Here is a 27234-nt window from a genome sequence, read left to right on the forward strand (position 1 = left end):
CAAAATTTGTGCCGCTATGTTTTGCTTTTTTGGATTATTTTATTTTGAAGAAACTTTCAGCGTCTCGAAAATCGCAAAAACGGCTCTTGTTGACTGCACAAAAAGGCGCAGTATACAAATATGACAACAAATATCCAAAAAATCAAAACATAGTGGCTTTAGATTATTTTTATTCCTCTTGCAGTTTCCACAATTTCATAATGATTGGTTGCGTTTTGGAGGAGGAAACAGTCGAGAGCGAAACCTCGGTTTTTAAGTTTTTTGCGTGGGCATTTTAGTCTGAGCTGCAGTTGGCCTTATCGCACGCTATACGCACTCCCGCCCACCGCAGCGCGACTGAAACATATATATAATAATAATAATAATAATTAATAATTCAGCCTATATACGTCCCACTGCTGGGCACAGGCCTCCTCTCATGTGCAAGAGGGCTCGGGCTATAGTCCCCACGCTAGCCCAATGCGGATTGGGGACTTCACATACACCTTTGAATTTCTTCGCAGATGTGTGCAGGTTTCCTCACGATGTTTTCCTTCACCGAAAAGCTAGTGGTAAATATCAAATGACATTTCGTACATAAGTTCCGAAAAACTCATTGGTACGAGCCAGGATTTGAACCCACGACCTCCGGATTGAAAGTCGGACGTCATATCCACTCGGCCACCACCGCTTCCTATATATTATATAGCTTCAAAATTTGAGATTTGAAAAGTTGCTCCGCTAGGAATTGCTCTTAAAAACTAGTTATCTAGAAATCGTCAGGTGACTAGCAAAACTCACTAATTAAGTAATTACTAAAAAAAATAATTAAACAAAAATCAACTTTATTTCAGTAGTAATTTGGTTCATTATGGCTATGAACTTCTGGTGGTAATTATTGAGTTTTGCTTGTCACCTGACGAAATATTAAAATAAAACTCGTCACGCTATTTTGTTATACTATACCTGCATATACCTACTGACGATACCTCAAATACCTACTGTCGGTTCATACCTAATAAATACTCACCACGTGATCACCGATCAGCCGTCATAGAAAGTGGTCTAGAGTGAGTCATCCTTTATCATGGCATCTTGCCTACTGTGGCTACAATAGAAAGTGGGTATAAGGTATTTATAGTAGATATAAGCTATTTTGAAAACTACCCCGCTTTCGAAGTTATGCGTCTCCCAATGCATCTCACGGATTTCGTAAATACTATAGCATTTGCTAATAACTAGAAATTCCTGATTAATTAGGCCGGCAACGCACTTACAACCCCTCTGGTGTTGCAGGTGTCCATGGGCGGCGGTAATCGCTTATTGCAGGTGATCCGTCTGCTCGTTTGCCTCCTGTATCATAAAAAAAAATAGATGGTCGGGGCGGTAATATTGATACCTATCCGAGAAGGCGCTAATCGGTGTTGGCCGAAACGTTAATGCCATTGACCATTACTATTACAAATTGAACCGTAAACTGTAACCGTCCGTCACGATATACGGTTCAATTTGTATTGGTTAATGTTCAATTGCAATTAACGTTCGGCCAACACTGGCGCTAATATTGAAATAACCTTATTAAAATCCAGAGTTGTTCATACTAATTTAGTTAGGAACAATGAAGTTCCTCTACGCAGCTAACTAGTTAGGCCGACACATCTGTTACCCTAATTTACATTCCTAAAACCCTAGGTGTGTCTAACGAAACCTACATTATACCAGAGATAAGTTTATAATAAAGACAGACAATGCGAACGTATTTTACGTGTATTTGTACGGATCAAATACTACAAGTTGTTTTCCTCTCAAATAATAAATGTCTTAAGCGGGCGTATGTCCGCACCTTAGGCTTGGGCCGCCGAAGACGGATACCGTCACAGACCACAGAGCAACAGTACCTAGGTGCATATACATAAAGTTCAACTTCAGTTTTAACTATTATAAAAAAAAACAGGATATTTAATTGAATTAAAGCAAACACTCGAATCTATTTTTAGAGCTCCGTACAAAACTTTGTAAAATTACTTAAGGTATTTCGTTCTTAATATCAGTGACGTAGTTTTGGCCTGCCTTATCTAACGCCTAATGCGTTTTATGCCCTTAATTACCTATAGCGAGCCCACGTACAATAACATTTTGTTACTACTTCCTAATTCTATACTGCAACCATAGTACAGTCATGTCTGAAAATATCGATACTAAAAATGTGCAAAATGTACACTACCTTAATATATAGGCAATAAAGTCGTGTATACATATTTTTGGCACTTTTTTCGCATCGATATTTTCAGACGTGACCGTACAGTACAGTACAGTATAGATGTCAAATATGATATGTTTCACATTGACGGCGTATTAAGCGTACACATAAGCATATACTTATAGTAAAATTAATTCGTTGAGATAAGTAATTAATAAAAAATATTTCAATGAACTGCCTGAATTACCAGTCTATAATATACATATTTCTGATAATAACTTACATTGTCCCAGCCCCGAGCAATTCTACACGCCTTACGGCTCAGAATTCCAGAATGTGCGGGAGAACAGATACAGTCTGGCACAAAAGTCTTACGGTCCAACTCCGACTAATGTAAGTACATAATTTTAGTAAATAATTAAATATCTTACATTTTAAAGGCGCCACTTTTTCATATTCAACAAATTTAACACATATAAGTGAAAGATTAAGGATCAGAGTCAAATGGCGTTCTAAAATTTTAATCATGTGGCAGTAAATTTACTATGGCTACAAAGTTTTCTTTGACAATCCACCTCTATTTCAAATTCTCTTTGGTCGTAGACCCGCGATAAATAAATACCTGTAAAAAAATATCTTGGTCGAGTCATTATTTCACAGCGAAGTCAAAATGGTCTGGCGTTAAGCGCCACTGTGTCCTTTATGCCAATTTCTGCTATTTTGAACATTTTCCAACGAAAATCTATCTATCGAACCTGCTCACAAAATTTAACGAGAATCTGTTTAAGAAATATGACCTGTAGAGGAGAACATCCGGACATACGTAAGCATTTTTGTCTGAAACGGAGACTCGCTAATACTCGGTTTTATTTAAGCCGCATTGTGAAATCACGTTGGGAGATAAAATGGGTCATAATTTCATCGTTATACATATAATATGTTCGATGTTTTCTTTAAAAAATAGCCAAATTATAAATGTTTAAATACACCATAAGCAATTAAAAATACAAAAAATAAATAATACTAAAATAATTTCAGATGATGCGAGATCAGGCTCAAATAATGTCTGGGATCGATCCTAACTACTTGGCAGCGTATTCAAGCTCCAACGCTCAATATACGGCAGGTAAGCTTAACATTATTAACTTTTTAAACTAAATATTATCTATTACGTGGTACTTTAGAAGTACTTTACTTAGAAAAGATTCAGAGTTAATAAACCTTTACAGTACATATGGCGCACTAGTGTGATAATTAGCACATTACGTAACTATGTCGAAAATTTAAAGGGCCATATGTACTGTAAAAGTTGTACAAAACGTGTGCGAATAGGTAATCGCAAATCGTGTCGATTTAAAACACTCCCTTCGGTCATGTTTAAATTTATAGCCTCTCGTTCCGAATTTCCTATTTTTCGCACTTGTGTCGTAATGTAATATTACAGTACATATGGTGTTACTTTACCGCACTAGTGCGCAAATTAGCATATTACGTTACTCTGTCAAACATTTGACAGAATAACGGACTGGAATGAAATACTTAGTAATGAATCAGATATAAACGAAGTGGTACGCGAATTCTATGACGTTATTAAAACAGCAATTATACTATTTGTACCTTTGGTAGATAAATCGCGTAAGAAAAAATATCCCACATGGTTTACTAAAGACTTGATTAGAATTCTCAAGGAAAAAAACAAAATCAGGATTCGTTATAAAAAGTATAAGAATCCTCTAGATGAAATATCCCTCAGCATATTAAAGAAAAGATTTGACAAATTGAAAGTGCACTGTTACAATTCATATATTGATAAGCTTGAAGAACAATTGTTGGTTAACTCTAAACATTTTTGGTCTTTTGTCAAGAATAGGCGTGGTGGCTCAGGGTCATATCCAGCTTCGATGACAAATGGAATCACTATTGCATCTAATGGACCACAGATTTGTAATTTATTTGCTGCGCAGTTTTCATCGGTTTATTGCCAGACTGAGGACATACCATGTGAAGTAACTGACTCGAATCCTGGACAGTTCTTAGGATCCATATTGATTGACAGTGATTCCATACTTAAAAAGTTAAAAATGTTGGACATCCATAAAGGGTCTGGACCGGATGGGATACCCCCACTCTTTATTGTCAAATGCGCATCTAGCTTAGTAAAGCCTTTACAGATTATTTATAATCAATCTTTACATTCTGGCCAATTTCCGACAGAGTGGAAGCTTGCCAAAGTGGTTCCAATTTATAAATCCGATGATAATACTCTAGTTTCCAATTACCGACCAATTTCGATCTTGTCAACTTTTGCAAAAGTTTTTGAATCTCTGGTATGTCCATTCATTGAGTTACATTTTAGGCAAGTCATAACTGATCACCAGCACGGGTTTACCAGAGCTAGGTCCACAAGTACTAATTTGATATCTTTTACCGAACATGTCGTGGAGGCCATTGATGATCACACGCAATTAGACGTAATATACACGGATTTCAGCAAAGCCTTTGATCGCGTTTCTCATTCTGTACTTTATCATAAACTTGTCACGTTGGGATACTCAGGATCTCTTCTCTCCTGGCTTAAATCATATTTGGATAAAAGAGCTTTCTATGTTGTAGTTAATGGACATCGTTCTGAGGTGCATGACATTAGTTCAGGAGTTCCGCAGGGATCTCACGTTGGTCCTATCCTATTTAATATCTTTATAAACGATATACAAAATTGTTTTGTGAATTCTTGTCCGTTTTTATATGCCGACGATTTAAAGTTTGCTAGGCGAATAACCACACCTGGAGACGTGGATCTGTTGCAAAGTGACCTTAACAGAGTGAATCAATGGTGCGTTGACAACGCCATGCAGTTGAACATCAAAAAATGTTTACATATAAAATTTACTAGAAATTATAACCATATAGATTCATCCTACCACATCGCTGGGGAACATCTTAACGAAGTTGATCATATCAAAGACCTGGGAGTTATATTTGACAAAAAGATGACCTTTGTACCGCACATCGATGCTGTTATTAAGAAGTCTTCTAAAATGCTAGGCTTTATTATAAGAACCGGTAAACATTTTCGAACAGTAAAAACCAAAATCCTCCTTTATAACTGTTTCGTGCGTAATATCTTGGAATATTGTAGCACGGTATGGCGGCCTCATTATTCAACTCATTGCCTCAGGATAGAGAGAATTCAGAAACGATTTCTTTGGCATATATCTAGTCGCACACCATTAGCTAGCAAATATACATCTTATTCAGTAAGATTACAACACTTCCAAATTAATACTCTTGATAAACGAAGAGACATGCTTGATCTTCAATTTTTATATAAACTTTTAAATAATTATATAGATTGTCCACAACTTTTGCGCAAAATTAGATTTAGAGTCCCATATAGATATCCTAGGAACACAATAGACCTTTTGTCTCCGGTATTTAGGAAAACCGTCTTAGGCGCTAATTCACCCATTCCACGACTATGTAGATTATACAATAAACTTAGCCACTGCTGCGATATTCATTCTGACTCATTGCTCAGGTTCCGAAAATTATTGAATATGAATCTATAGTATAAACAAGTTTAATTTATTTTTGTTATTTAACCTGTAACTTTCACTTTATGTTAAGTAAGAAATTGTTTTTTCCTTTGCATGCTGTGTTTACCTATAATTAGTTATGCATCACTGAATGTTTCTTTTTTTTTGAGTCATGTAAACGTATTGGATGTAATAACTGTTGGTAGACCTTAATAAATAAAAATAAAAAATTTCAAGGGCCATATGTACTGTAAAACGTTGTACGATACATGTGCGAATAGATAATTCGCAACTCGTGTCGAATTTCCTATTTTTCGCACTTGTATCGTAACTATACTATTACAAGCTTAGAGTCCCCCTAAACTAACTTTGCGCCTACTTGATTAGAACAAAGTGAGGCCAATGTCATTACAAACGTCATATTTTCATAGAAATTAGACATTGCCACATAAATGATGTCATCGCCACACTTTTAGCAGAGTTAGCTTGGTCCGACTCTAAGACTCGAATGGTGAAACTTCATTATTTGGTGCACGTGAGGGTCCAGGTTCGGGCCAGAGGCTTCCAACACTTCGTTTTCTATGACGAATGATCGGTGATTACGTAATGATTTCTTTATAAACCTGAAGTGTCACACGCCCCGGCACGTTGCCCCGGCCCGGGCCGTTGTAGCGTGAGTTATCCTTAAAAGCACTGTTGGCCGAACGTTAATTAGAATTGACCATATTGAAAATTAACCGTTACAAATTGAACCATAAACTGTAACCGTCCGCTACGGTTTACGGTTCAATTTGTAATGGTTATTTTTCAATAGGTATGGTCAATTCTATTTAACGTTCGGCCAACACTGCTTAAAAGTCACTTCGTGAATCCGCAAATTCGAGAGAATAATTAAATATCTTACATTTATTTCTAACATTGATTATCCCCGCAAGTTCTGGGTTGCCAGTCAATAAGAGTCATGACGACAACATTGTGTGGCAAGGACAATACAATAAAACACTATCAATACTATCATGTTGTCCCTATCACAGCCAATATGGGAGCACCATTAGAATGGATAATGATCGACAATATTCCATGCTTCACTAAATTCAAAACAGCTATCACGTTTACACAGAAAATGTAATTTCATAGGACATCAACATATGCAAAGAGAGGTGCAAATGGAAAGGCAAATGCAATTCCGATCGGAGCCGGCGTTCGGAAGCGACTATCAGAATCGCAACTTGACTGGCGTCGAGCGGAATAAAAGTTTTGCACTAGCTCGTTGCGGTAAGTAAGAAAAAGTTTCTGAAATAAAATTAAGAACTTCCGGCCCGATTCGAACGTTAAGATACGTCAAATATTAGGTCTAGATACGATATGGATCGCATATGTCAGTGTCAAAAGTGACATTCCTTCAAACAAACTTCCCTTTTGACATATACCTATATAATATCACGTTTTTTGACGTAATATTTTTTTTTAATGGGGCAGGTGCACCGTGGTCGTCCAAGTCGGCCAACCCTCCATACAAAGGCCAACATATTTTTGTCTCAAAAAAAAATCTTCAACTACTACTTCTACACCTAATCGGAACACGATATATGCCGTTAAATTAAACAGATCCCCACTATTATTGTATCACACTGTATATTAAGTCCTTTTCCTGAGTACAGTTTTATGTCTTGATTCCATAATGTTTTGACTATCGTAAATTAGAAATTATAACAGTTAATTTGAGGTCCATTTCAATCATATACACTAGAGTATATTCTGGGCCTAAATGCTTAACAAAATCGAGGGTCCTTTACCCTGGAAAAAATAACCAAATTTGATCATTAAAATAGCCCGAGTAAGTAAACAAATCCTGTCTTCAGTCTGTGAAAGTAAATAAATTGGTGCCTGTTATTCAATTGTCAGGATAAGATAGATATATAGCCTGTCCATCCTTTCTGATGCCGATCCCGAGAGTTTTAATTGGTAATTCTGTGGGAAAGCAGTTTAAATACTTTAAACTAATTTAGATTTAGATTGTCAATTGATTCCTCTAATTCATTAAAAAACAGCAATTTAGTTAGGGTCAATTTCAGTGAAATGTTAAAATATAAAATTAAAAAAATCTTTTTTGGCACATTCAATGTTACACAAATCGACTTCGCGCCAAAATAATTGGAAGATCTATCTTTGATTTTTCCTTGGTATCCTAATAAAACAAATTGTTTTCCAGAAATTCCTCGTAACTTTCAAAGCAACACACCGAATGTGAACAGCAATCGTGATTTGAAACCTAAGCAACAATCCATAAGCTATGATATCAAACCTAAACAACAGATGCCCACTCAACAGATGCCGCCTCGCAATTCCAATGGTAAGGTTTATATCATTATATCAGCTTAATGACGTCCACTGTGAGACAATAGACATGGGATGCCCAAAAGACGGGTCATGCTTATTGAACTATTATTACTAGAGGTAACCGGCACAGAGAACCAGTACTTTGCGCAATACCATGAGTTATTATTGCTTTGGCAAACCATAGAAGCGGAACGTGAATCTCTTAAGTACTATGAATTTTACGGCGCTTACTATGTTTTGGTCGTGTGGTACAGTTTGCGATTGCGACAATTTCATTGTTTGGTATGGCTTCTCTATAATAATATTTAATAACTTAATGGTCATGCTTTGCCTTCATCTAACGATTCCTTGCGATTAAAACCATATAGACAGTACATCATATTAACCCTTAACCACCTACCTACCGTCTCACAGACTCATTCAATAAAAAAAATGGTATAACTCTAAGTGTGAGCATCGGAGAAACGTGTGTGTCCTTGTACCTTCCTCCCTCCCGCCTCAGTGCCGCGTCACCGCTCGCCGAGGTCGGTCGTGCACGCGTTTAGTTTTGGTGAGTATATTTCTGCCTCGGCCCGTCTCTGAGACGGGTGGTAGTTGCTTACGTTTTTCTTTCTTGGGGTCTCGGAGACGGGTTGTAGGAGGCTACGTAACTATGCACTCTTATTTTCTTTACCAAGGCAACTGTTTGTCTAGTATAATAGTCGGTGACCTTGTCTTCGTAAAAGTACACTTATTATTTTATGAGCGACGAATATTACTTTAAAAGTTTTAAGTGTTTTTCTATGCATCTAAGTAGGTTTGTAAATACTTAAAAATGCTCTAAATCGCATACTTTTCCACAACTACAACGACCATTTGCCTAAACTGTGCGAATAAATTGTGCATTTGCTGCCGCGAAAAGTAGTAACTTGGTGGTCTGCAATTTTATTAAAATTGTGCCTTTTTTGTAGCGTTATATTGCTAATTAGCTTTGTTGATTATTAAACAATAAGAAATAATTACTTGGATCTCTATAAGAAGTTATAATTTTCGTTGATCTCACCTTTTAAAGGATATATTGTTCCTAGAGTAAAATTAAAGACTGGCGCCATATGTTTAAGAGAAAAATATGTTATGTACGTGTTTTTGATGTTATTTTTATATTAATAAACAATTTAACTTGGGTAATTGTTGTTTCTATTTCGAAAAACCTATATAAACCATAACATTTAAGATATAAGGTCGATATTATGTAGCCGTCCTAAGGACGGGAGGTAGGTGCATGTGTAATCAAAATAGTAGGTAGGTAGTTAAGGGTTAAATTAATAATTTTATGTCTACGTAAATGTACCTACACCATATTTAAAAAAAGGCGAAATCTTTTTTCAAAGGCCCAGCCTTCGCCTGTAGGATAGGGGTCTTGATACCTACGCTCCAGGTCGTTCCTGGCGCAGAGGTTGTCCATCGCGGTTCAATGCAGAAACCCAGCAAGCGTGATGGGCACCTTTGCGTGGGAAGCGATGCGGAGTAGGTTATTGAATAGTTCAGTAGGTTTTTATAATAGGTTTTTTAAAATAAGTCAAGTGTCGATAACTTGTAAGTATACCATTAATACGACAGCTAAGAAACATATTAGACACAATTCAATAGACGCAAGCATATTAAGCTGCTTAAAATATCTCACTCGTGCCAATTATTCCATTTGAGCACAGCTTTTAATAAATTGTAGTGAAAAATCCTTAATACGGTTGAACGGCTTCCAACTCTGCTAACTCGCCTTAACAAGCTCATTACTGTATTTCGGGAAAACTTGTAATGACAAACTTTGTCATACTTTCAAATCATAGATTGGGTCTCACTAGATCCTGCGTCATGAAGAATGGGATGACTCGCGCTGAAACGGTCCGGAACAGGGCCAAGGCATCCGACACTTCGTTTTATATAATGGGTGATCTGTCATCACGTGTTGCTTTCTATAGAAACCGAAGAGTCGAACGCCGCGGCCTAGACCTGGGCCGTTCTAGCATGAGTCATCCTTACCTTAATAGCAATATGCAGAAGATATGCCATTGTGTTTCTTCAATCTACATGTCCAACAAAACTAAATTTAATGCAGAAATGAGAAATTCACAATTTTTATATTCTAGTTAAAAACGTTAATTTTAACATATTTTTTAAGTTCACGTCCATTTCGCGTGTAAAAAAAAGAGATTTCGAAGGATTAGCCAATTTGGACGTTCGTATTCTTCATACTAAATGTTAGTACTTTTTGTACCGACACTGACTGAAATAGCAAGACACATTCGTAAGTTTCCGTGAAAATACGACGGAAAATAATTATGCACTACATATTATGTAACTCTGTATGCAATTTGCAATGGTAAACACCACGACCATGTCATCGAACATCTCAAATGTTCATGAAAATATGAAGTTTTTAATGACACTCCCTCACTTTGTTCTATTCAAGTCGGGGCAAAGTTAGCTCAGACAGACTCTATAGTTCGTTATTTTTAGTACTAGAAAGAAAGTAAGCGATCTTTACGTGTCTTTTTATTCGAAAATCCTTTTGTAAAATAAGTCACAGTAAATATGTAACAATTATAAATCATATATGATTATTTACATGTTTTTGCTTTCAGAAGTAATATAAACTAATTAATAAAAAGCGTTTTTAAATTATTTTAAATTAAAGACACGCCAAGTTTACCTTTGCCTTTTTTTCTACACGTCAAGAGTGTTTACCTTTTTCTAATGCTAACAAAACGAAGTATAGACTCTATAGTTATAGTATAGTAATTGTGCACGCTCCATCTAGTGGGATCACTCACTAGTGGCATCTGCTTCAAATATTCCACAGTTTTACTCCATTGGGTTTTAACTTGGAAAAGTCAGTATCACGGCATTAGCGACGTGGCCTGACTTAAATTGCATACTTAGATTACTTAGACATGAGGAGAATAAATATAATTTATCGTGATGACACCTCATTTAGAAATGCTCTAAAAAGAAGAAAATAAAATTTTCCTTTAAAATTTTAATCATCAACTTATAACTTCATTACACACAACTTATATGTTCATAAAAGCTTGTCGCGAGGTTTAAGTACCTATAAGTATTAAATTAAATTAAAATGTTTGAAAATTTAAACTTAGCAGATCAAGTTACTTAATTAAAGAGGTACTAATGATGATGAAATGGATATTCCAATGCATGTATTTCCTTTGTTGTTTTTATTATATTTGTTTGACATTTAGAATTTATTCTAGAAACAATCTAGACTAGTATTTATTATACATTTTTTTTTGTATGACTATATTTTGTGAAAGTTTTAGTATTAAATTTGATCTATGAATTATATTCATTAGTATTATATATGGAACAATATTTACAACATCAATAAATTGCTCTGATAATTAGATTAAGATAATTATATGTAATACTGTCTTACTATTCATAAGTGCTTGTTGCTAGGCCTACATAAATAAAGTATATTTGAATTGAATTGAATTGAATTGACTAGTTTGTTTATACAATTAAATCGCCCGACAAGCTTTTATGAACATATAAATTGTGTATAATGAGGTTATAAGTTGATGATTAAAATTTTAAAGGAAAATTTTATTTTCTTCTTTTTAGAGCATTTAATTAAAAGCTTTTATTTAAAAAAAATGTTTACTTTTATTTTATTGCTGCTAACTGTGCTTAGAGAGGCGAATATTTAACAGTATTTTGGGCTTTAAACTGTCCTTTTAGATAAGCCTGAGTACGATTTTACTAAAGCTATCCTAGATTACTTCTCAAGAACACTAGAAAGTATTTCTCACAATGACCCTAACTTAAATTGAATTGCATTTACCCTCGCAGTCCCTCCGAAGAAACCGAATGAGACGGAAACACCCAAGAGCGAAACTCAAGTCCTGACACGGTTTGACAAACTTAAGGTAAGTGCCCCAAGTTTTGGCATTTGATCCTTTGATAACAACTTGTGGGAAATGTGATTTAGGTACTTTATATGTAACTTACGTGTATTTCGTATTAATGTCACAGTTACGCAGTTACGTGCTTGCATTATGTTTATATTTAAATTTGCAAATTTTAATCTAATCTTGGTAATTTACCCACTTATTGAATTAATAAACCAGAGAATAACTAGGAAATAAATTAAATTATTCCTAAATGGTCGCGTACTGTGCGGTTCAAAAGGAATTTCCTCCCGCGGACGCTCCGGCTGTGGAATGAGCTCCCTTCCGAGGTTTTACCGAGGGTCTACAGTAAAGGAGTGTACAGGTTTTTAAAGGGTCGGCAACGCGCATGTAACACCTCTGGAGTTGCAGGTGTCCATAGGCTGCGGTGACAGCTTACCATCAGGCGGGCCGTATGCTTGTTTGCCACCGTCGTGGTATTAAAAAAAAAGTTATATTTTTATTTGTGTAACTTAATGTAAAAAATAGAAATACTAGTAAGTAAATCACAGGACTTGGTCACTTTTTCTTTCATTTATGAAATATATTTCAGTTCAGTACCCGTACCATGAGTCACTGACAGTGTCTAAACTGACATATACGCTATCGAGAACGTAATTTACTTTCTATACATCTCGCTCGCACTTATATACGAGTACGAGCGAGATGCATAGAAACGTCAGTGCCGAACTGGTAGACATAGAAAATAATTTATAAAGGAGAAATTTTTTTCACAAGTAACAGGATGTTTTTCAAATTTTAACTACATATTCCGCAAGATGTTTCTCCTAAGTTTATATACCTACTGTATGTAATAGGGTTGTTTCCAATTTTTCGAAACGCTTGTAGGTATCATGTTCTATATTAACTAAAAGTTGCCCTAAAATTCAACTTTTATACTAAAAACGGCTTTAAATATGTTAATTTAACAAAATATATTTTGTCAGATGCTTTCGCGCCTAAAACGCTCTTTGAAAATTGTGTGACGTCACAGTTTACGGTTTGACACATAACTACATACACACGTAGAAGATACGAACTGTCAACTGACATTTGTCATTTGTTGCTTATCGCCTAACTGTCAACAGTGTCAATCCGAGAGTTGTGACGTCATCAGAATCTTCAATGACGTTTCGAGTTTGGTCACGTGACGTGTGCCAAAAGACATTTTAAATTCAATATTTACAAAAATATGGTCATTACAGGTCCCCTAATAGTACATTACGATACAAGTGCGAAAAATAGGAAATTCGAAACGAGTGGCGATAAATTAAAACACGACCGAAGGGAGTGTTTTAAATCGACACGAGTTGCGAATTACCTATTCGCACATGTATCGTACAACGTTTTACAGTACATATGGCCCTTTAAATGTTCGACACAGTAACGTAATATGCTACTTCTCGCACTAGTGCTATAAAGTAGCCCCATATGTACTGTAAAAGTAGTTTAACATGTTCTTATAATCCAAAAGAATTTATTGGGATACAATTCGACCCTGAGATTTGTAGATGGAAACAACCCGAAAACGAAATAGGTAAATAAAAAATCTCATCACTTCCCAAAAAGATGACGATACTTAATAAACCCAGACGACGTATGAAGGGGCCTCATAAAATAAAAACTTAAAACAATGGATCGTCATAAAAGTAACTGGGGCCATCTTCCCCTTTGTCGTGGCGGTAATGGCCGAGATTTCGAAGGAGTAAATAAAGCCCTCATCGAGGCGTAGATGTAATAGAAAGAATACTCGCTTTTTGAGAAATATATGTGATAGATACGTGCTTGCCTTAATTTTTTATATTAAGACATGAACATTTCTTGTAAATGATTTCGGATATTAATAAGTATAAATTTAAAATACACCCGTTTTTTAACGTTTAAGAATGCTCACGTTTTATTTGAAAAACAAGGATTTCAGAACCATCTATAATAGTACCTAACCTAAACCTTATTCTGTGAAATATTATTTTTCCGTCATACTAATGTTAAAAACGTTCAAAACTAATATGATTGGAGTATGTCAAATGACAGAACCAGAAAGAAGTTTTAGTCAGACCAAAATAAGTTGGCGGCGATTTTGATAACCTAGTCTGTGCAAGTGTTAAGTAAACGTCATAATTTCAAATTTGACGTTTATAATAACGCTTGCACTGTCTGGGCTGCCCATTGGGCTGAATTATCTTGGTCTGACTCTAAGTATTCTTTTAAAATACAAAATGGCTGCTTTATAAACGAAATGATGATAGACTATAATAATAGTAAAGAAACTTTTACACGACGATAACATAACTTTTATATTATTAGGTTCAAACGTAAGAAAGACGAATATAACTTCTTATATAAATAATTAAGTCAAAATGACCTACCCCCTAATAGTTTAAGACCGACTTAAAAACATTTGCTGATGTATCACGTACGAATTTGATTCCTAGGCCACTATAGAACCATGTCATAATGACTTCTACGACAGTGCTTATTGAGTGATGCATGTCATGTATAGAGTAGTTAAAGCGACAAGGTTCTATAGTCGCCTAGGATTCAAATTGGTTGACTGTACCTAACCTATGCCTTTACTGAAAACCACAACCAAATCAGCCAAACAAAAAAACAGCCTGACATCGTAATGCATTCAGTGCAGACCATTTTAAAGCCGTAAACTTCGTTTGAACATACTTAAAAGTTGATTAATATTTTGTTCTTTCAAATGACAAGCTGTTTCAACTGAGCTTGCTGATATTATTAATGCTGTTGGAGACCGGGTCAGTTGGACGCAATATCCGTGGCTTTGTCTTCTGGAAAACCTAGTTTTTGTATTGAACCAAGAAATGTTTAGGATTAGGCCCTATATCATTGATATCTTATTGAAAGCGTTTCACATTAAATCTGTCAACCACAGACAAATAATTAATCGAAGGCGTAGATTTAAATTAATGGTCTGTTTCTAGGCACTACACAGGAGCGGACCGAGGGTTTTTTCAGGCCCTATTGAAAAGGTTCTGAAATGGCATAAGACGCTACAAGATATTGGAGTGTTGATTATATTCGAAATCGTGGGTAAGTGTCTAATAGGGTATTTGACTGTATTTAAAATAAATTATTTTACACCATGCATGAAATCCAGCAGATTAATAGAGAAACGTAGACAGCAGTTTTAAATACAATTTTTATTTTAAAACCCGTATAGGTACAACGAATAAGACTAGGTGATATGATTCTGTCGTCACATGCCAGTGTTCCAATATCGTTTTGACAGTTTGAAAAAAGAAACTGATATGGAGTGTGGAATTAAGAGGAATGACATTTTTTATGGTAGAACTGTTGCAAAAGTGTCCAGCTGTCAGCTATAAATAATAGTTCCAAATCTCTCCAGATTAGCGCTAGAGTAGCTAAGAACCTAGGCGCTATTAACGGAGTGAAGTGAGCTGTCTATGATTTGATTTTTTTGTTCAAGTACTCTAGGTGTTGTAGCGCCACTTATTTAAGGTTTTTTTAATGACACTTTTTGGTACATTGAGATTTATTTCCTTACCTCCACTTTCCGTAGAAACTGATTTGACTAGTAGACAAATACCCCATTGTCTATTGATTAATAATTTCGTAGCCTGAATTTGAACAGTATACTGACATTTTTTGTGTGTGTGTGTGAGTGTGTGTAGGTATGTCTTTCTATCCTCCTGAGACCCAGACGCAGTTGTTTTCTTGTAGAATTTGGAACCTTTTGTTAATAAATGAAAGTTCAGAATAGATTGTAGAACATGTACAAAAATTTGTACGGAGCGTCTCAGGAGGCCATACTGGGTGTAAGTGGTGTGAGGGGGCGTTCATTAATTCGTCACGTGTTATATTTTAGTCTCGAAACATATTTTAACTTAATTTTATTGGTAGCGTAGGGTACCGTCAGAGGCAAAATTGGGCCGTTTCTACTTAATAGCCAGTAAAACGTTATGCCCTTTTCTAGAGAGTTAATTATTTGATCAGTGAAATTTGTTATAAAATTAGCTCTTTTATTTATTAACCGACTTCAAAAAAGAGGGAGGTTCTCAATTCGACTGATTTTTTTGGATGTATATTACTCGATATCTCCGAGAATCGTGAACTGATTTTCAAAAAAATTTTTTTATCGTACGGGTATAATCCCGAGATGGTCCCGTTGGCACCAAGTCGGAGTCTGATGATGGGATCTTGGAGAAATGAGGGAACTCTTCAAATGTTATAGGTACAGTCAGCGTCAAATACTTCGTAGCAGTCAAAGTGGCCAAATAGTTCGGTACACCATACTAAAAATATGGTGTACCGAACTATTTGGCTACTTTGACTGCTACGAAGTATTTGACGCTGACTGTACATGTATGGCGCTTTTGGCAATATTTGAGGTCGGTTTAATTTTTTGTTATTTTAAACTATTTTATTAGTTGATGATTTGTTGATGTAAATACTTATCACTTTTTTGTTACACATTCATGGTTCAAAAAATTCATTTGTTCATACATAATAGTATTACATTTGTTCAATGGAACTGGCTTTTAGAACAAAGACTCTCTTGTTGTCGAGCATGCATTAATGTGTTCATATGCTAATCCAATCATTGGAAGTGAAAGGAATAAAATGTATTTTACAGTGTGGCGTAAAAAGCCCTGCATGTTGTTATGAAATTTCGAACATACAGGTCGATTTTACAATCTACATATATGAACATTAAGTGCTATAAATGAACTCTAGGACCGATATATAAACATAAACAATTCAATTTTATAATTACAAGTAGCTCAAGAAAATTAACCTGTATATGGGCAATCAGGGGAAATAATTCGTTTAGTTTTGAAAATTGGTATACTTATACCTTGTGGTCTCCAGATAAACATACTAAAAGTCCTCGAGGGTGGGGGTTGTGCTGAGGGTGTAGGGGTTGAAGGCACCTTTTTTCAGATTTTTGCTCATATTTCGAATATCTTTACGAATAGCATTATGTCTAATGGGGACAAATGTTTTACCATACAATTCTCTACAAATTTGGTTATGTTTATTTTTACTCTACGATCAATACTTTAGGAGCTACAGGCTGTTTAAGTTAATAGAGAGACAAAAAATAGACGATTTAAGAAAACGTCGTTTTTTCGTATTTATTCATCATATCTCAATTTTATGTTTAGAATAAGCAAGCTTAGTCACCTGATGACCAAATATAAAAAAACCGGCCAAGAGCATGTCGGGCCATGCCCAGTGTAGGGTTCCGTAATTACCCGTCCGTCAACATAGAGTTTTTGCAAAAAATCAAAAACGGCTAGACCGATTAGGTTCGCTATAGTTTTTTTTTAAAGTCTTTACTAAATTCTAATTCCACGATTTTTTCATATTTTTTGGTCACATGGTTCAGAAATTAGGGGAAGTAGAGGAGGAAACCTATTCTTTTTTCATTCAGAACGATTATTTCCGAAAATATTACGTTTACCAAAAAGGTATAAACTTCAGTAGTATTTCTTGAGGGTACTTTCCTTTAACAAGTAGGTAAAAATATCGCTATTTATGGAATGGTGAATTAATTATCACAATAGAAATTGCACAACAAATCCATTTAAAACCAAAATTTTAATCGATTATCGTATAAACAGAGAAAAAACCTACTTAGAAAGTACAGTGCTCTCAAGCAGAAACGTATCCTTTTCTGGACACTTTTTAGAACAACAACGACCCACTTTCAGAGTATGAGAAATGAAAAAATCATAACAAAGTTGTCTTCATATAAGAAAATGGGTACCTATATTATCAGTAATACAGCTGTCCTAGATCTCTGGCAGTTCGCCATATGGCCTCGCATTAAAGCTTGGCCCTCTGTCTTCGTCAGTTCATCGTCTGTTGTTTACAGCTGTTTAAAAGATTGTTCGACAATTGCAGCCCGATTCGAACTTTAAGATACGTCAAACAATTATTTTGCTAAAGATACGATATGGACTAATCCATATCGTATCTTTATCTAAACACATACGTACATATCTAAATATGTCAGTGTCAAAAATGACGTTTTTTTCAAACAATAACGTCACTTTTGACACTAACATATCCAATCCATATCGTATCTTTAAGAATTTGATGACGTATCTTAAAGTACGTTAGACCTTGTCCGCTCTCGGCGCTCCTGCAGTGCAAAAATGTTTGGCACTATATAAATTACACCATAGTAATAGCGTACAACCAAGTTTTTCTACTGTATAAGGTATTTATAACGTTCAAAGGGATTATAATATCGGGCCGTAAAGCCTTATACGAATAGCACGTAGTTTACCAACTGTATCTGAAACCTAGATTTCGTATGTTAGTAATATTCTATTTCATTAAGTACATAATCTTACTGAACACTTGTCTCATAATATATTACTCAAATTACTTGAGATAAGGGTGTGACTACTACTTGAGAATAGGTTTACTACATTGAAATAGAATATCAGCCTATTAAACATTACATTAAAGCCTACAATGAGGCTTTTCGCAGAACACTGTAATACCCTTAAACGGGTAACAAATACGGGTAACGAGCTTAATTTAGGATACTTGTTCTAACCCGCTAACTCTTTATATAGTTGATTCTAATTCGGAAGTACAACTGGATCTAAAATTACATTTAACTTTAGTACGACCAAATAAAATGTGTTGAAATAGGTATCGTAAACGTGCTGAACATTGCATACCATTTCAATTAAAACGGTGGGAAATTATTCGCAAAAAGTCAATTAGTAAATGGCATACCTGCCTATTTCATGATTACTTTGGTGCGGACTTTCAGAGTCTTAATTTTAGAAGCGATCTTGCATTATATTATAAGGAAAAAAGTTACGAAGGGTCGAAAATAATCTAAAAGCGGTCTATACGGTTCGTGAAATTATGCACAGGATTATACTGCAGTATCGCAAAGCGAACATCTGTCGTGTCTAGATTCAATTTTAAGATTTAGCCTTTGCTTTTCCCAATTATCTGAATGAAAACCTTGAAATGATTCTATCTCTCTATTCAGCCTAAACCAACCTACTGAGTATAAGACTCTTCTTTATTACACCACTCTCCTCGGTACATTTGTCGTTCGGCAGACATCTGAAGACCTAGACCGATGTTCTCCACGCCGATCTTTTTGTCTATCTTAACCACCATTCAGTAACCTGTCTTGTCCATCTACATCGTTCTCACGTTCTCGTTTCTCACCAAGTGTCCTGCCCACCTCCAACTCAACTATGCTTTTCTTTACCGAAGTCCGATACATTCGTACGGCCTCGGATTTCACTGTTTGGGATACAATCAACAAGGGAGATTCCTAACATGGCTCGCTCCATGGCCCCTTTGGACCACGTTTATTTTATGCAAGACACATAAGTGAGGATAGGCAAGCACAATGGTTAAACACCTTCGTCTTAAGGCATTGAGGGATCTTGGTCTTAAGTATATCTGCCAGGTTACTGCATGCCACCCTTCCTAGCTGGATTCATCTAGCGACGTCGTTCTCCGGCATTCCCGGCCCAAAAGATAAACAAGATATATATAATTATCTTCAATCTCCACTTGAGAACTATTAACAATGATGTTTGATGCTTTATGTTGTTTTTTTTTATATTGTTGTGTGTTGACGATTCTTATTGGGAGATATTATTTGTGTTCTTTTATTAATTTATCGTTTTTATTTTTATTGTTCTCGTATTTTCGTAAATTTTGACATTGTAAATTTATATTTTGGATTTTGTAAGTATTTACCTACTTACTGTTATTCTAATTGTATTGACAATCCTTATTGGAGCTATAATTTTATTTCATTAGTACTGTTATTATTTTCATTTTTATTTTATTTTGACGATCATGATAGAAATTCTTATATTTTTGACATCAATGCAAATTTATTATGTAATTGTCTTTCATGAAATAAATCATCTAATCTAATCTAATCTAATCTATGTGGACGATTAGTCATGAACTTCATCTTAGGCCAATTACCTTCAGGGATGTCACACAAAGTGCGTCTGTATTGCGGACGTCGGCAACGTTTTCAGTTAGAAGGATGAGGTCATCTGCGAATTTTAAATTTTGGCGTTCAAAAATATCTGAACTCGCACTCTAGCGTCTTGACAAAAAGAGGCGCGATATTTGTGAGCACCTTGGCCACTTCGATATATTTTTTTAAATTTATTAAGTTAATGGTGTTTACATAATTATATTCCGCCAAACTGAAGACAGTTTGTTGGCGGATTAAGCGCTCTTTAACATGGGTGTGTAGCTGCTGGCGACTGCGGTTACATCCGATATACTTAATAAGTCTGATTAAACTTCTTAGTGGGCGTCCTAAATTTAACCCTTCTTTTGTAATCTTTATTTACACCGCAATTTGGAGACAGTCCAAATCATCTTTGCGGCGCGCATTTGAAAATGCACTCAAGCTGTTAGTAGTTAGATAAATAGTGAATACATTGGGATTAGTATAAATACTTAAAGTATTGGCTGTGTGTGTGGTAGCCATGGTCCTAAGTAATTAGTTATATCGCAGTTAACATAATTATGTTAAATTAACGTAATTATGTCAAGGAGTATAAAAATTTGGGTCCATATGTCACAACGCTACGCAATACACAATAAGCTCACTGGATCAAAACTTTTTAGGGTTCCGTAGCCAAATGGGAAAACGGAACCCTTATGGATTCGTCATGTCTGTCTGTCTGTCACAGCCAGTTTTTTTCCGAAACTATAAGAACTATACTGTTGAAACTTGGTAAGTATGTGTATTCTGTGAACCGCATTAAGATTTTCACAAAAAATAGAAAAAAAAAAACAATAAATTTTCGGGGTTCCCCATACTTCAAAAACATTTTTTTCATCAAACCAATACGTGTGGCGTATCTATATAGGTCTTCAAAAATGATATTGAGATTTCTAATATAATTTTTTTCTAAACTGAATAGTTTGCGCGAGAGATACACTTCCAAAGTGGTAAAAAGTGCCGCTTTTTTACTGTGAGTTAAGGTTATGCGTCCTTTCTGTGGGCATTATAAAATAAATGGTTTTTAAAGCCTAATTTTGTTACGTAAAGTTAAAAACTTCTACTTTTTAAAAGTTGTATGATATGTCTTCGTAAAATGTATCCAAATCGTACTTTCGTAATATCTACAGAAAAGACACCAGTTTTCCCGAACGTTTTTGACCCAATTCTGCACCGACTTTGTCAGGACAAAGTGCAGCGTGCCATGTATATTCCTAATTTCATTGAATATTCGTTAATAAATATTCTTAAACCACAGAACTACATTATACCTATACTGTGCAATATATATATGATATACGTTCTAATCTTCCGACGTTTTCAGCAAAATGCGTAAGCATCCAGCCAGGAACATGTTGCTCAAAGAATTTAGTGATACGAGACGACAACGGACCGGCCATGCAAGTGGTTTACTATGAAATCGACTTTCTGCTGCCAGAGCTTAAGCCTCCGTGTACTGTCAGGTAAGTTATGGCATTAAAACCTGGTCAAAGGTAGTTAAACTTAAAAATTTAGTGGTATAAGATGACAATGAGCCGGCAAAGCAAGTGGTTTACTATGAAATTGACTTTCTGCTGCCAAAACTTAAGCCTCCGTGTACTGTCAGGTAAGTTATGGCATTAAGACCACGACCCGGATAAGCAAGTGGTTTACTATGAAATCGACTTTCTGCTGCCAAAACTTAAGCCTCCGTGTACTATCAGGTAAGTTAGCATTAAAACCTGGTCATATATATTTAGTTAAGACACGTTAAGCCTAAGAATTTCGTGGTGCGGACCGGTCATGCAAGTGGTTTACTATGAGATCGACTTTCTGCTGCCAAAATTTAAGCCTCCCTGTACTGTCAGGTTAGTTATATAGCATTAAAACCTAGTCAATGATATTTAGTTAAGCCACGTTAAGTCTAAGAATTTAGCGGTGCGGGCTGGTCATTCAGGTGGTTTAGGTACTTTGAATTTTGAATACGACTTTCTGCTGCCAAAACTTAAGCATCCGAGTCCTGAGACCTGATCAAAGATAGTCAAAGACGCTACGCGATTAAAATTAAGGAGACGGACACTGTCTTCATCACCGTATTAGAAAAATACGATCATTATCCGATTCTCGTGAAATTTTGTTATCAGTAATTTTACTGCTTTTGTTTGTCGATTCTGATTTTGGATTTTGTTTTCCCCATGACGAAGCCATGGGTGTCATTGAGGTCTACAGCTCATAGATAGGGCTCAGATTTATTTCTCAAAATTCGCGTTAGATCTAGCGAATACGTCTAGAGTATGCACGCAATGTTTGCTTCCTAACTAGCGGAACTCATGCAATGTACCACAAACCTACGTGCGCGGCGGCGGCGTGATTTCTAGAACTTCTTCTCTTCTTTAATTTAAGAGCAGGGCTTTTGTCGGTGCAAAGTTGTCTCCACCTTGGTCAATTCGAAGTCAGCCCTTGAGTGTCCTACAGTGTAACACTGCCCCTACCATGCTCCTTTACTTGGCTCTTAAAACCTTTTCTTGGTCTTGGTTTGGTACTGAACGACGCCTAAAGCCTAAGTATTCTTCGAAAAGCTTTAAAAACCCCACAAATCTCCGTGTGTCGGGCTGAATTGAGTTGCATCGCAATATCAGCAAATCCTAGCACTGTCAACACCCCAGGCCGACGCAATTGCCGCAGCTCATTTCATTTGGGCAGCGAGTCATATTTCACTGACCTACTTCCAATCCTGACGCCATTTTGATGGCCAACCGGGTATTCGCCTCGTAGTAAAAAATATTTGATAGTACCTTAGATACCTGAAGATAAATTTAAATTCTTTCGTTTTCTATTAAATGTTCTATTAACATGATTATATGAATACAATACGATTATGTCCCCTACCCAATTGCGCATAGCCCTAAATAGTTCACCACTATTAGCACAAAGTATCAATGTCAAGATTTATATACTTACATACAGTATATATCTGAACGTAAAGCGATTGCATACTGAGCAACTTGTACTATGGGACCAACCCCGAAATCATTGGTCTAAAACGCGGGCACGCACAGCCGTCTCGCTCACGTTTACGATCAGTGAGAGTGAGAGAAGTACCTGAAGTCAGGGCGTCTTTAGAGGCAAGTATACCACGTGACGTCCATACAAAAAGAGAAAACGTTATTCCACTTCTAAATATTTTCCATTCTCTTTAAAAATATATATATTTTATTTAAAAAAAAAGCGACATCTATAAACCTGGAATATATTATGCTGAAGCGATATCAAAATCAAAGTGATCTGTTAAGATTAAAATTTAGTTAGTGGGAAACGTTTTATCCCGAAATGGAATTGCATACAAAAAGATACCGTTATTTCGCTAGGATCGCAAAGCTATTGAAGCTATTCATCTCTCTTAAGTGCGTCACTAAACCCTCGAGGCGTAAGCTCGCTAAGCAATAGATACAATCACCCAGAATCCGAACTCGCCACAGCACACAGATTAAAAGACCACTGCACTGTGACTGCTTTATGCACAAAGAGGTTTTACTTGTGACTCTGACTTTTACCGTTTTCATTTTATTTGTTAGTCTTTTTGAGCTTGATTTTCTGTAACTTAAGAAAATTGCGTTTGCGTTTGTAAAAAACAAGTACTGATTATAATATCTACCAGGAAATATCACGATATTTCGCACATCACTTCCAAGAACCTTATTAGGTAAATACGAGTCGGGGTTCGAACTCACACGTACGGTTTGAGAGCCCTGCTTGCAAAATGAGAATGAGATTAAAAAGTTCCATTAATATAACAGTACTTACAAATGATTGTTTGACGTGTTCATCAATATTAAATATTTGTTAATACCTAAACAATAGGTTCATTTTTATTGTACAGTCAGCATCAAAAGTAGCGTATGAAACAACGCCCCAAAAGTATCTGATATTCCGGATAAATTTTCTAAATGTAGATCAATCTCTAAAATTCAAATCTAAAAGTATATCGTTTAGAGTCTTAATTGTTCTAAATATAAAACCATCACTTTTTGTTAAGCTGTTACAGAATGGTAGAAACTTTTAAAGCGTTGTTCGATCCGCTATTTTTGATGCTGCCTGTACCATGAGCTTAGAAGATTTAACAGAGCTGGAGTCGCCTTTAAGAGCTTACCCCATTGTCGAAAACCTTGGCCAATGGTCATATGTATTGTATTGACTGACGTTTATCTGACATCACTATTTGTGCCCCGCCCCTGAAAAAATCAGCAGACTTTTTTGTACAGCAAATTACAGACAAGGCAGTCCAGTTGTTAAATCCTCGAGAACATGAGCGATTGATTTTTGGTTGTTTCTAAAAGTTAATTATCGCATTTATATTTTTCTTTGCGATGTTTTTTTCCTAAAATTAGAACGTCATTTTGCTGAAATGAGTTATTCTATTTATTTGGATACTCTACCACTGAAAAAGTCAATTATGTATTTATACAAAAATTTCATATACGTGCTCAATCTGATTCTAATCGCGATTTCATTATTATTATGAAATGATTGGCCATCTAAATACCAATGCTTAATCATTTCATCATTAATTATCAATTTGTTGAACAACATCAATACGTGTGCTAGAAATGAACGGTGCATTTTTAGGCGCTTTGCGGGTATTCGTCTCAATGAACTGGATAACATTGGTTAGTCGATACCGAGTTACGGCTGGCTCATGCGATTCTCACGTATTCGTGTATGTGCAGATTTTATTTTAACCGACTTCGTGCGGATTTAGGAGTTAATTCTTTAAATGTGGACGCATTTAAAGCCATAATATTTTGTTTCTCATTTATATTTTGTTACACGATTAATAAAATTTTATTATTTAGGTATCAATCCATTACATTACAATAATGATTACATGCCAAATATACAATATAATTACTTTAAACTAAAATTAGATATACTAATTAATAGAAGCAGCGGAAACCTTGCTCATATAGAGCGTACAGTTCATACAGTTTAGAGCGTAGGAGTATGTAGTTATGTACCTAACAATGCAACTAACGTACTCTTTTAATAGATATATTACAAAAAAAATATTGTAATCAAAACTGAAAGAAGTGAAATTTCTACTATGAGTTTCTTTGCAGCCATGGTTTGCAGTTGTCGGACAATAAAAGAAAAAAATGCTTTAGCATCCGATGAAACGTCAGCAAAGGTGTTGCTATTTTTGACTGAAAGTGGATCTAACAGTGTGTTAAAGGACCTATTTGTCTATAGAGTTGTGGGCCGCATGATGCCGGGCACGTGTCGCCTGCAAGCGTTCAGCGTGCGGCCGGCGACGGGCGACGACGTGGCCACACTGCCGCGCCGCGCCGCGGTGGCGAGCCATCACGTCGCCAAGCTGTACAAGGAGTACGGACCAAGCGATAACATGTAGACTGATTACTGATTAAATCAGATACCAAAATGATAGTTCTTTTCCTAATTTGCCCTAAATTGTAACGCAAAGAGGATATCTGTGTAGTAAATTGGGCAATCGAACCGTCATTTTCTTATCTGGAATGACCAGGCTAGAACGTATTTGTTACAGCTATTAATCTTAAAACACCTAAAACTTTGTTCACGGGTACAATTTTGTGCTATGAACAGTCTACTTACTAACATGCTAGCAGCAAAACTATATTGCTGATTCTGTGCTTATTTTTATCTCCTAATAAATTACATGTATTATTAATTTTAACCTGCTGAATTAAATGTATTCAATTATTTCATAATTTTCGCACTCACATGTTTTTAATTTTTTAAATTAAATGATTGATTTCACGAAAAAAAATATTTTCTTTTATAATGTTGTAGTAGTAAAAATACAACAGTGTTACTATATTATATGGATATTTAATTAGGCATCGGAGTTTTTATCGCATGGTAAGACTAATAGCTCGCCATTAGTCTTAATGCATAACTCCGATGCCTATCATAATAACACTGCTATTATAATCCTATAGACAAGCGGCGGCTCGCCACAGTCGCCACACGCGCTGCGCTCTAATGAAGTTCATTTAAGTAGGCTGTATGGGCTGCTAGTGCCTCATACACCAATAATGGCAATGTGCGATATGTAGACCGTACACTATATTTTAATTGATTAATAGAATTCCAAGAGTAGAAAAACAATTATTATATGGTCGCTCTTTAAATGGTAGATTATAGACGAATTATTCTCAAATATATCTCGGTACAATATTTTTAAAATCTAACCACAACTTGTACAAAGAAGCAGACCTAATAATCAGCACAAAGCTCCTTTGAGATATGACAGTATTCTCATTTGGTTCAATCACGCAAGGCAGTCAAAGTGCGCCGATACTTCAAGTCTCGAATGAATGGGCTTGAATGAGTCTGTGATGTATACGTCTTTCATTAGCACTGAACTAATTTCAGTCTGGATATGTATGCAGAAATACTAAAGAATAGGGATGAATACAAATCGAAGACGTGTTTCGCGCATTGTTATTTGCGAAGGTCGTTGAATGTCTGGAAGTATAAAGCTATAAGCTACGAGTATATAGTTGACGACCGATCTGGCCTAGTGGAGTGGCAATGCATTTACGCACAGTGTGTGGGACTCGCCGCTCCTTTCCCCTCTCCTGGCAAGAGGGGGGGAGAATTGGCCCATTTCCTCTCGCTACCCAGCATCGCCACAATTATGCTGTGTAGCGAGAGGTCCGCAACCCCCGTCACCGCCCTAAGGGCCACTCTTTCCACGGCCCAGCGATTGCACTCTTCCAGAGTGTGCTGGGCCGTGTCATCCGCTGCGCCACATTCGTTGCACTGGGGCCCCGGTTCCCTCTGTATCTTGTGCAGGTAGTGTCCGAAACAGCCGTGTCCGGACACTACCTGCGTCACCCTGAATGTCAGGGCCCCCTTCCTTCTCCCCAACCACTCATCCATTACTGGGAGGATAGCCCCTATGGTTCGGGTTCCATAACGGCTATCCTCCAAGGCATTCCTCCATCTTTCCTTAAGGCGCTCCGCGGCTGCTCGGGCCAACCTCTCCACCTCTCTCGCATCTGTGGGCTCCCCACGCCTCCTGGCCTCCGCCCTCTGCCAGTATCTTTCAGCCAGCACCCCCGCGTCTAGTTCCCACGCCGGAGTGCCGGCAAGGAGGCATGCCGCTGCGTGAGAGGTAGTGCGGTAGGCCCTCACCATCCTCTGGGCCATGAACCTCTGCAGTGGGTAGTGACCCTGCCTATGAAGCCGATGGTCCGTGGTTCA

General features: G+C 36.4%; 1 protein-coding gene across 1 annotated transcript; it reads left to right on the top strand.

Moving 5' to 3' along the window:
* Positions 1-6091: 6091 nt before the first annotated feature.
* Positions 6092-25845, top strand: LOC133524017 (spermatogenesis-associated protein 22-like). The gene is made up of 6 exons (XM_061859786.1): positions 6092-6990; positions 7928-8068; positions 11902-11978; positions 14948-15056; positions 21335-21473; positions 25237-25845. Exons 1-6 carry the CDS (start codon positions 6864-6866, stop codon positions 25394-25396), a joined length of 753 nt encoding a protein of 250 aa, XP_061715770.1. The 5' UTR covers positions 6092-6863; the 3' UTR covers positions 25397-25845.
* The last annotated feature ends 1389 nt before the right edge of the window (positions 25846-27234 follow it).

This window comes from Cydia pomonella, chromosome 13 (assembly GCF_033807575.1).
Source record: "Cydia pomonella isolate Wapato2018A chromosome 13, ilCydPomo1, whole genome shotgun sequence".
Taxonomy (NCBI): Eukaryota; Metazoa; Arthropoda; class Insecta; order Lepidoptera; family Tortricidae; genus Cydia; species Cydia pomonella.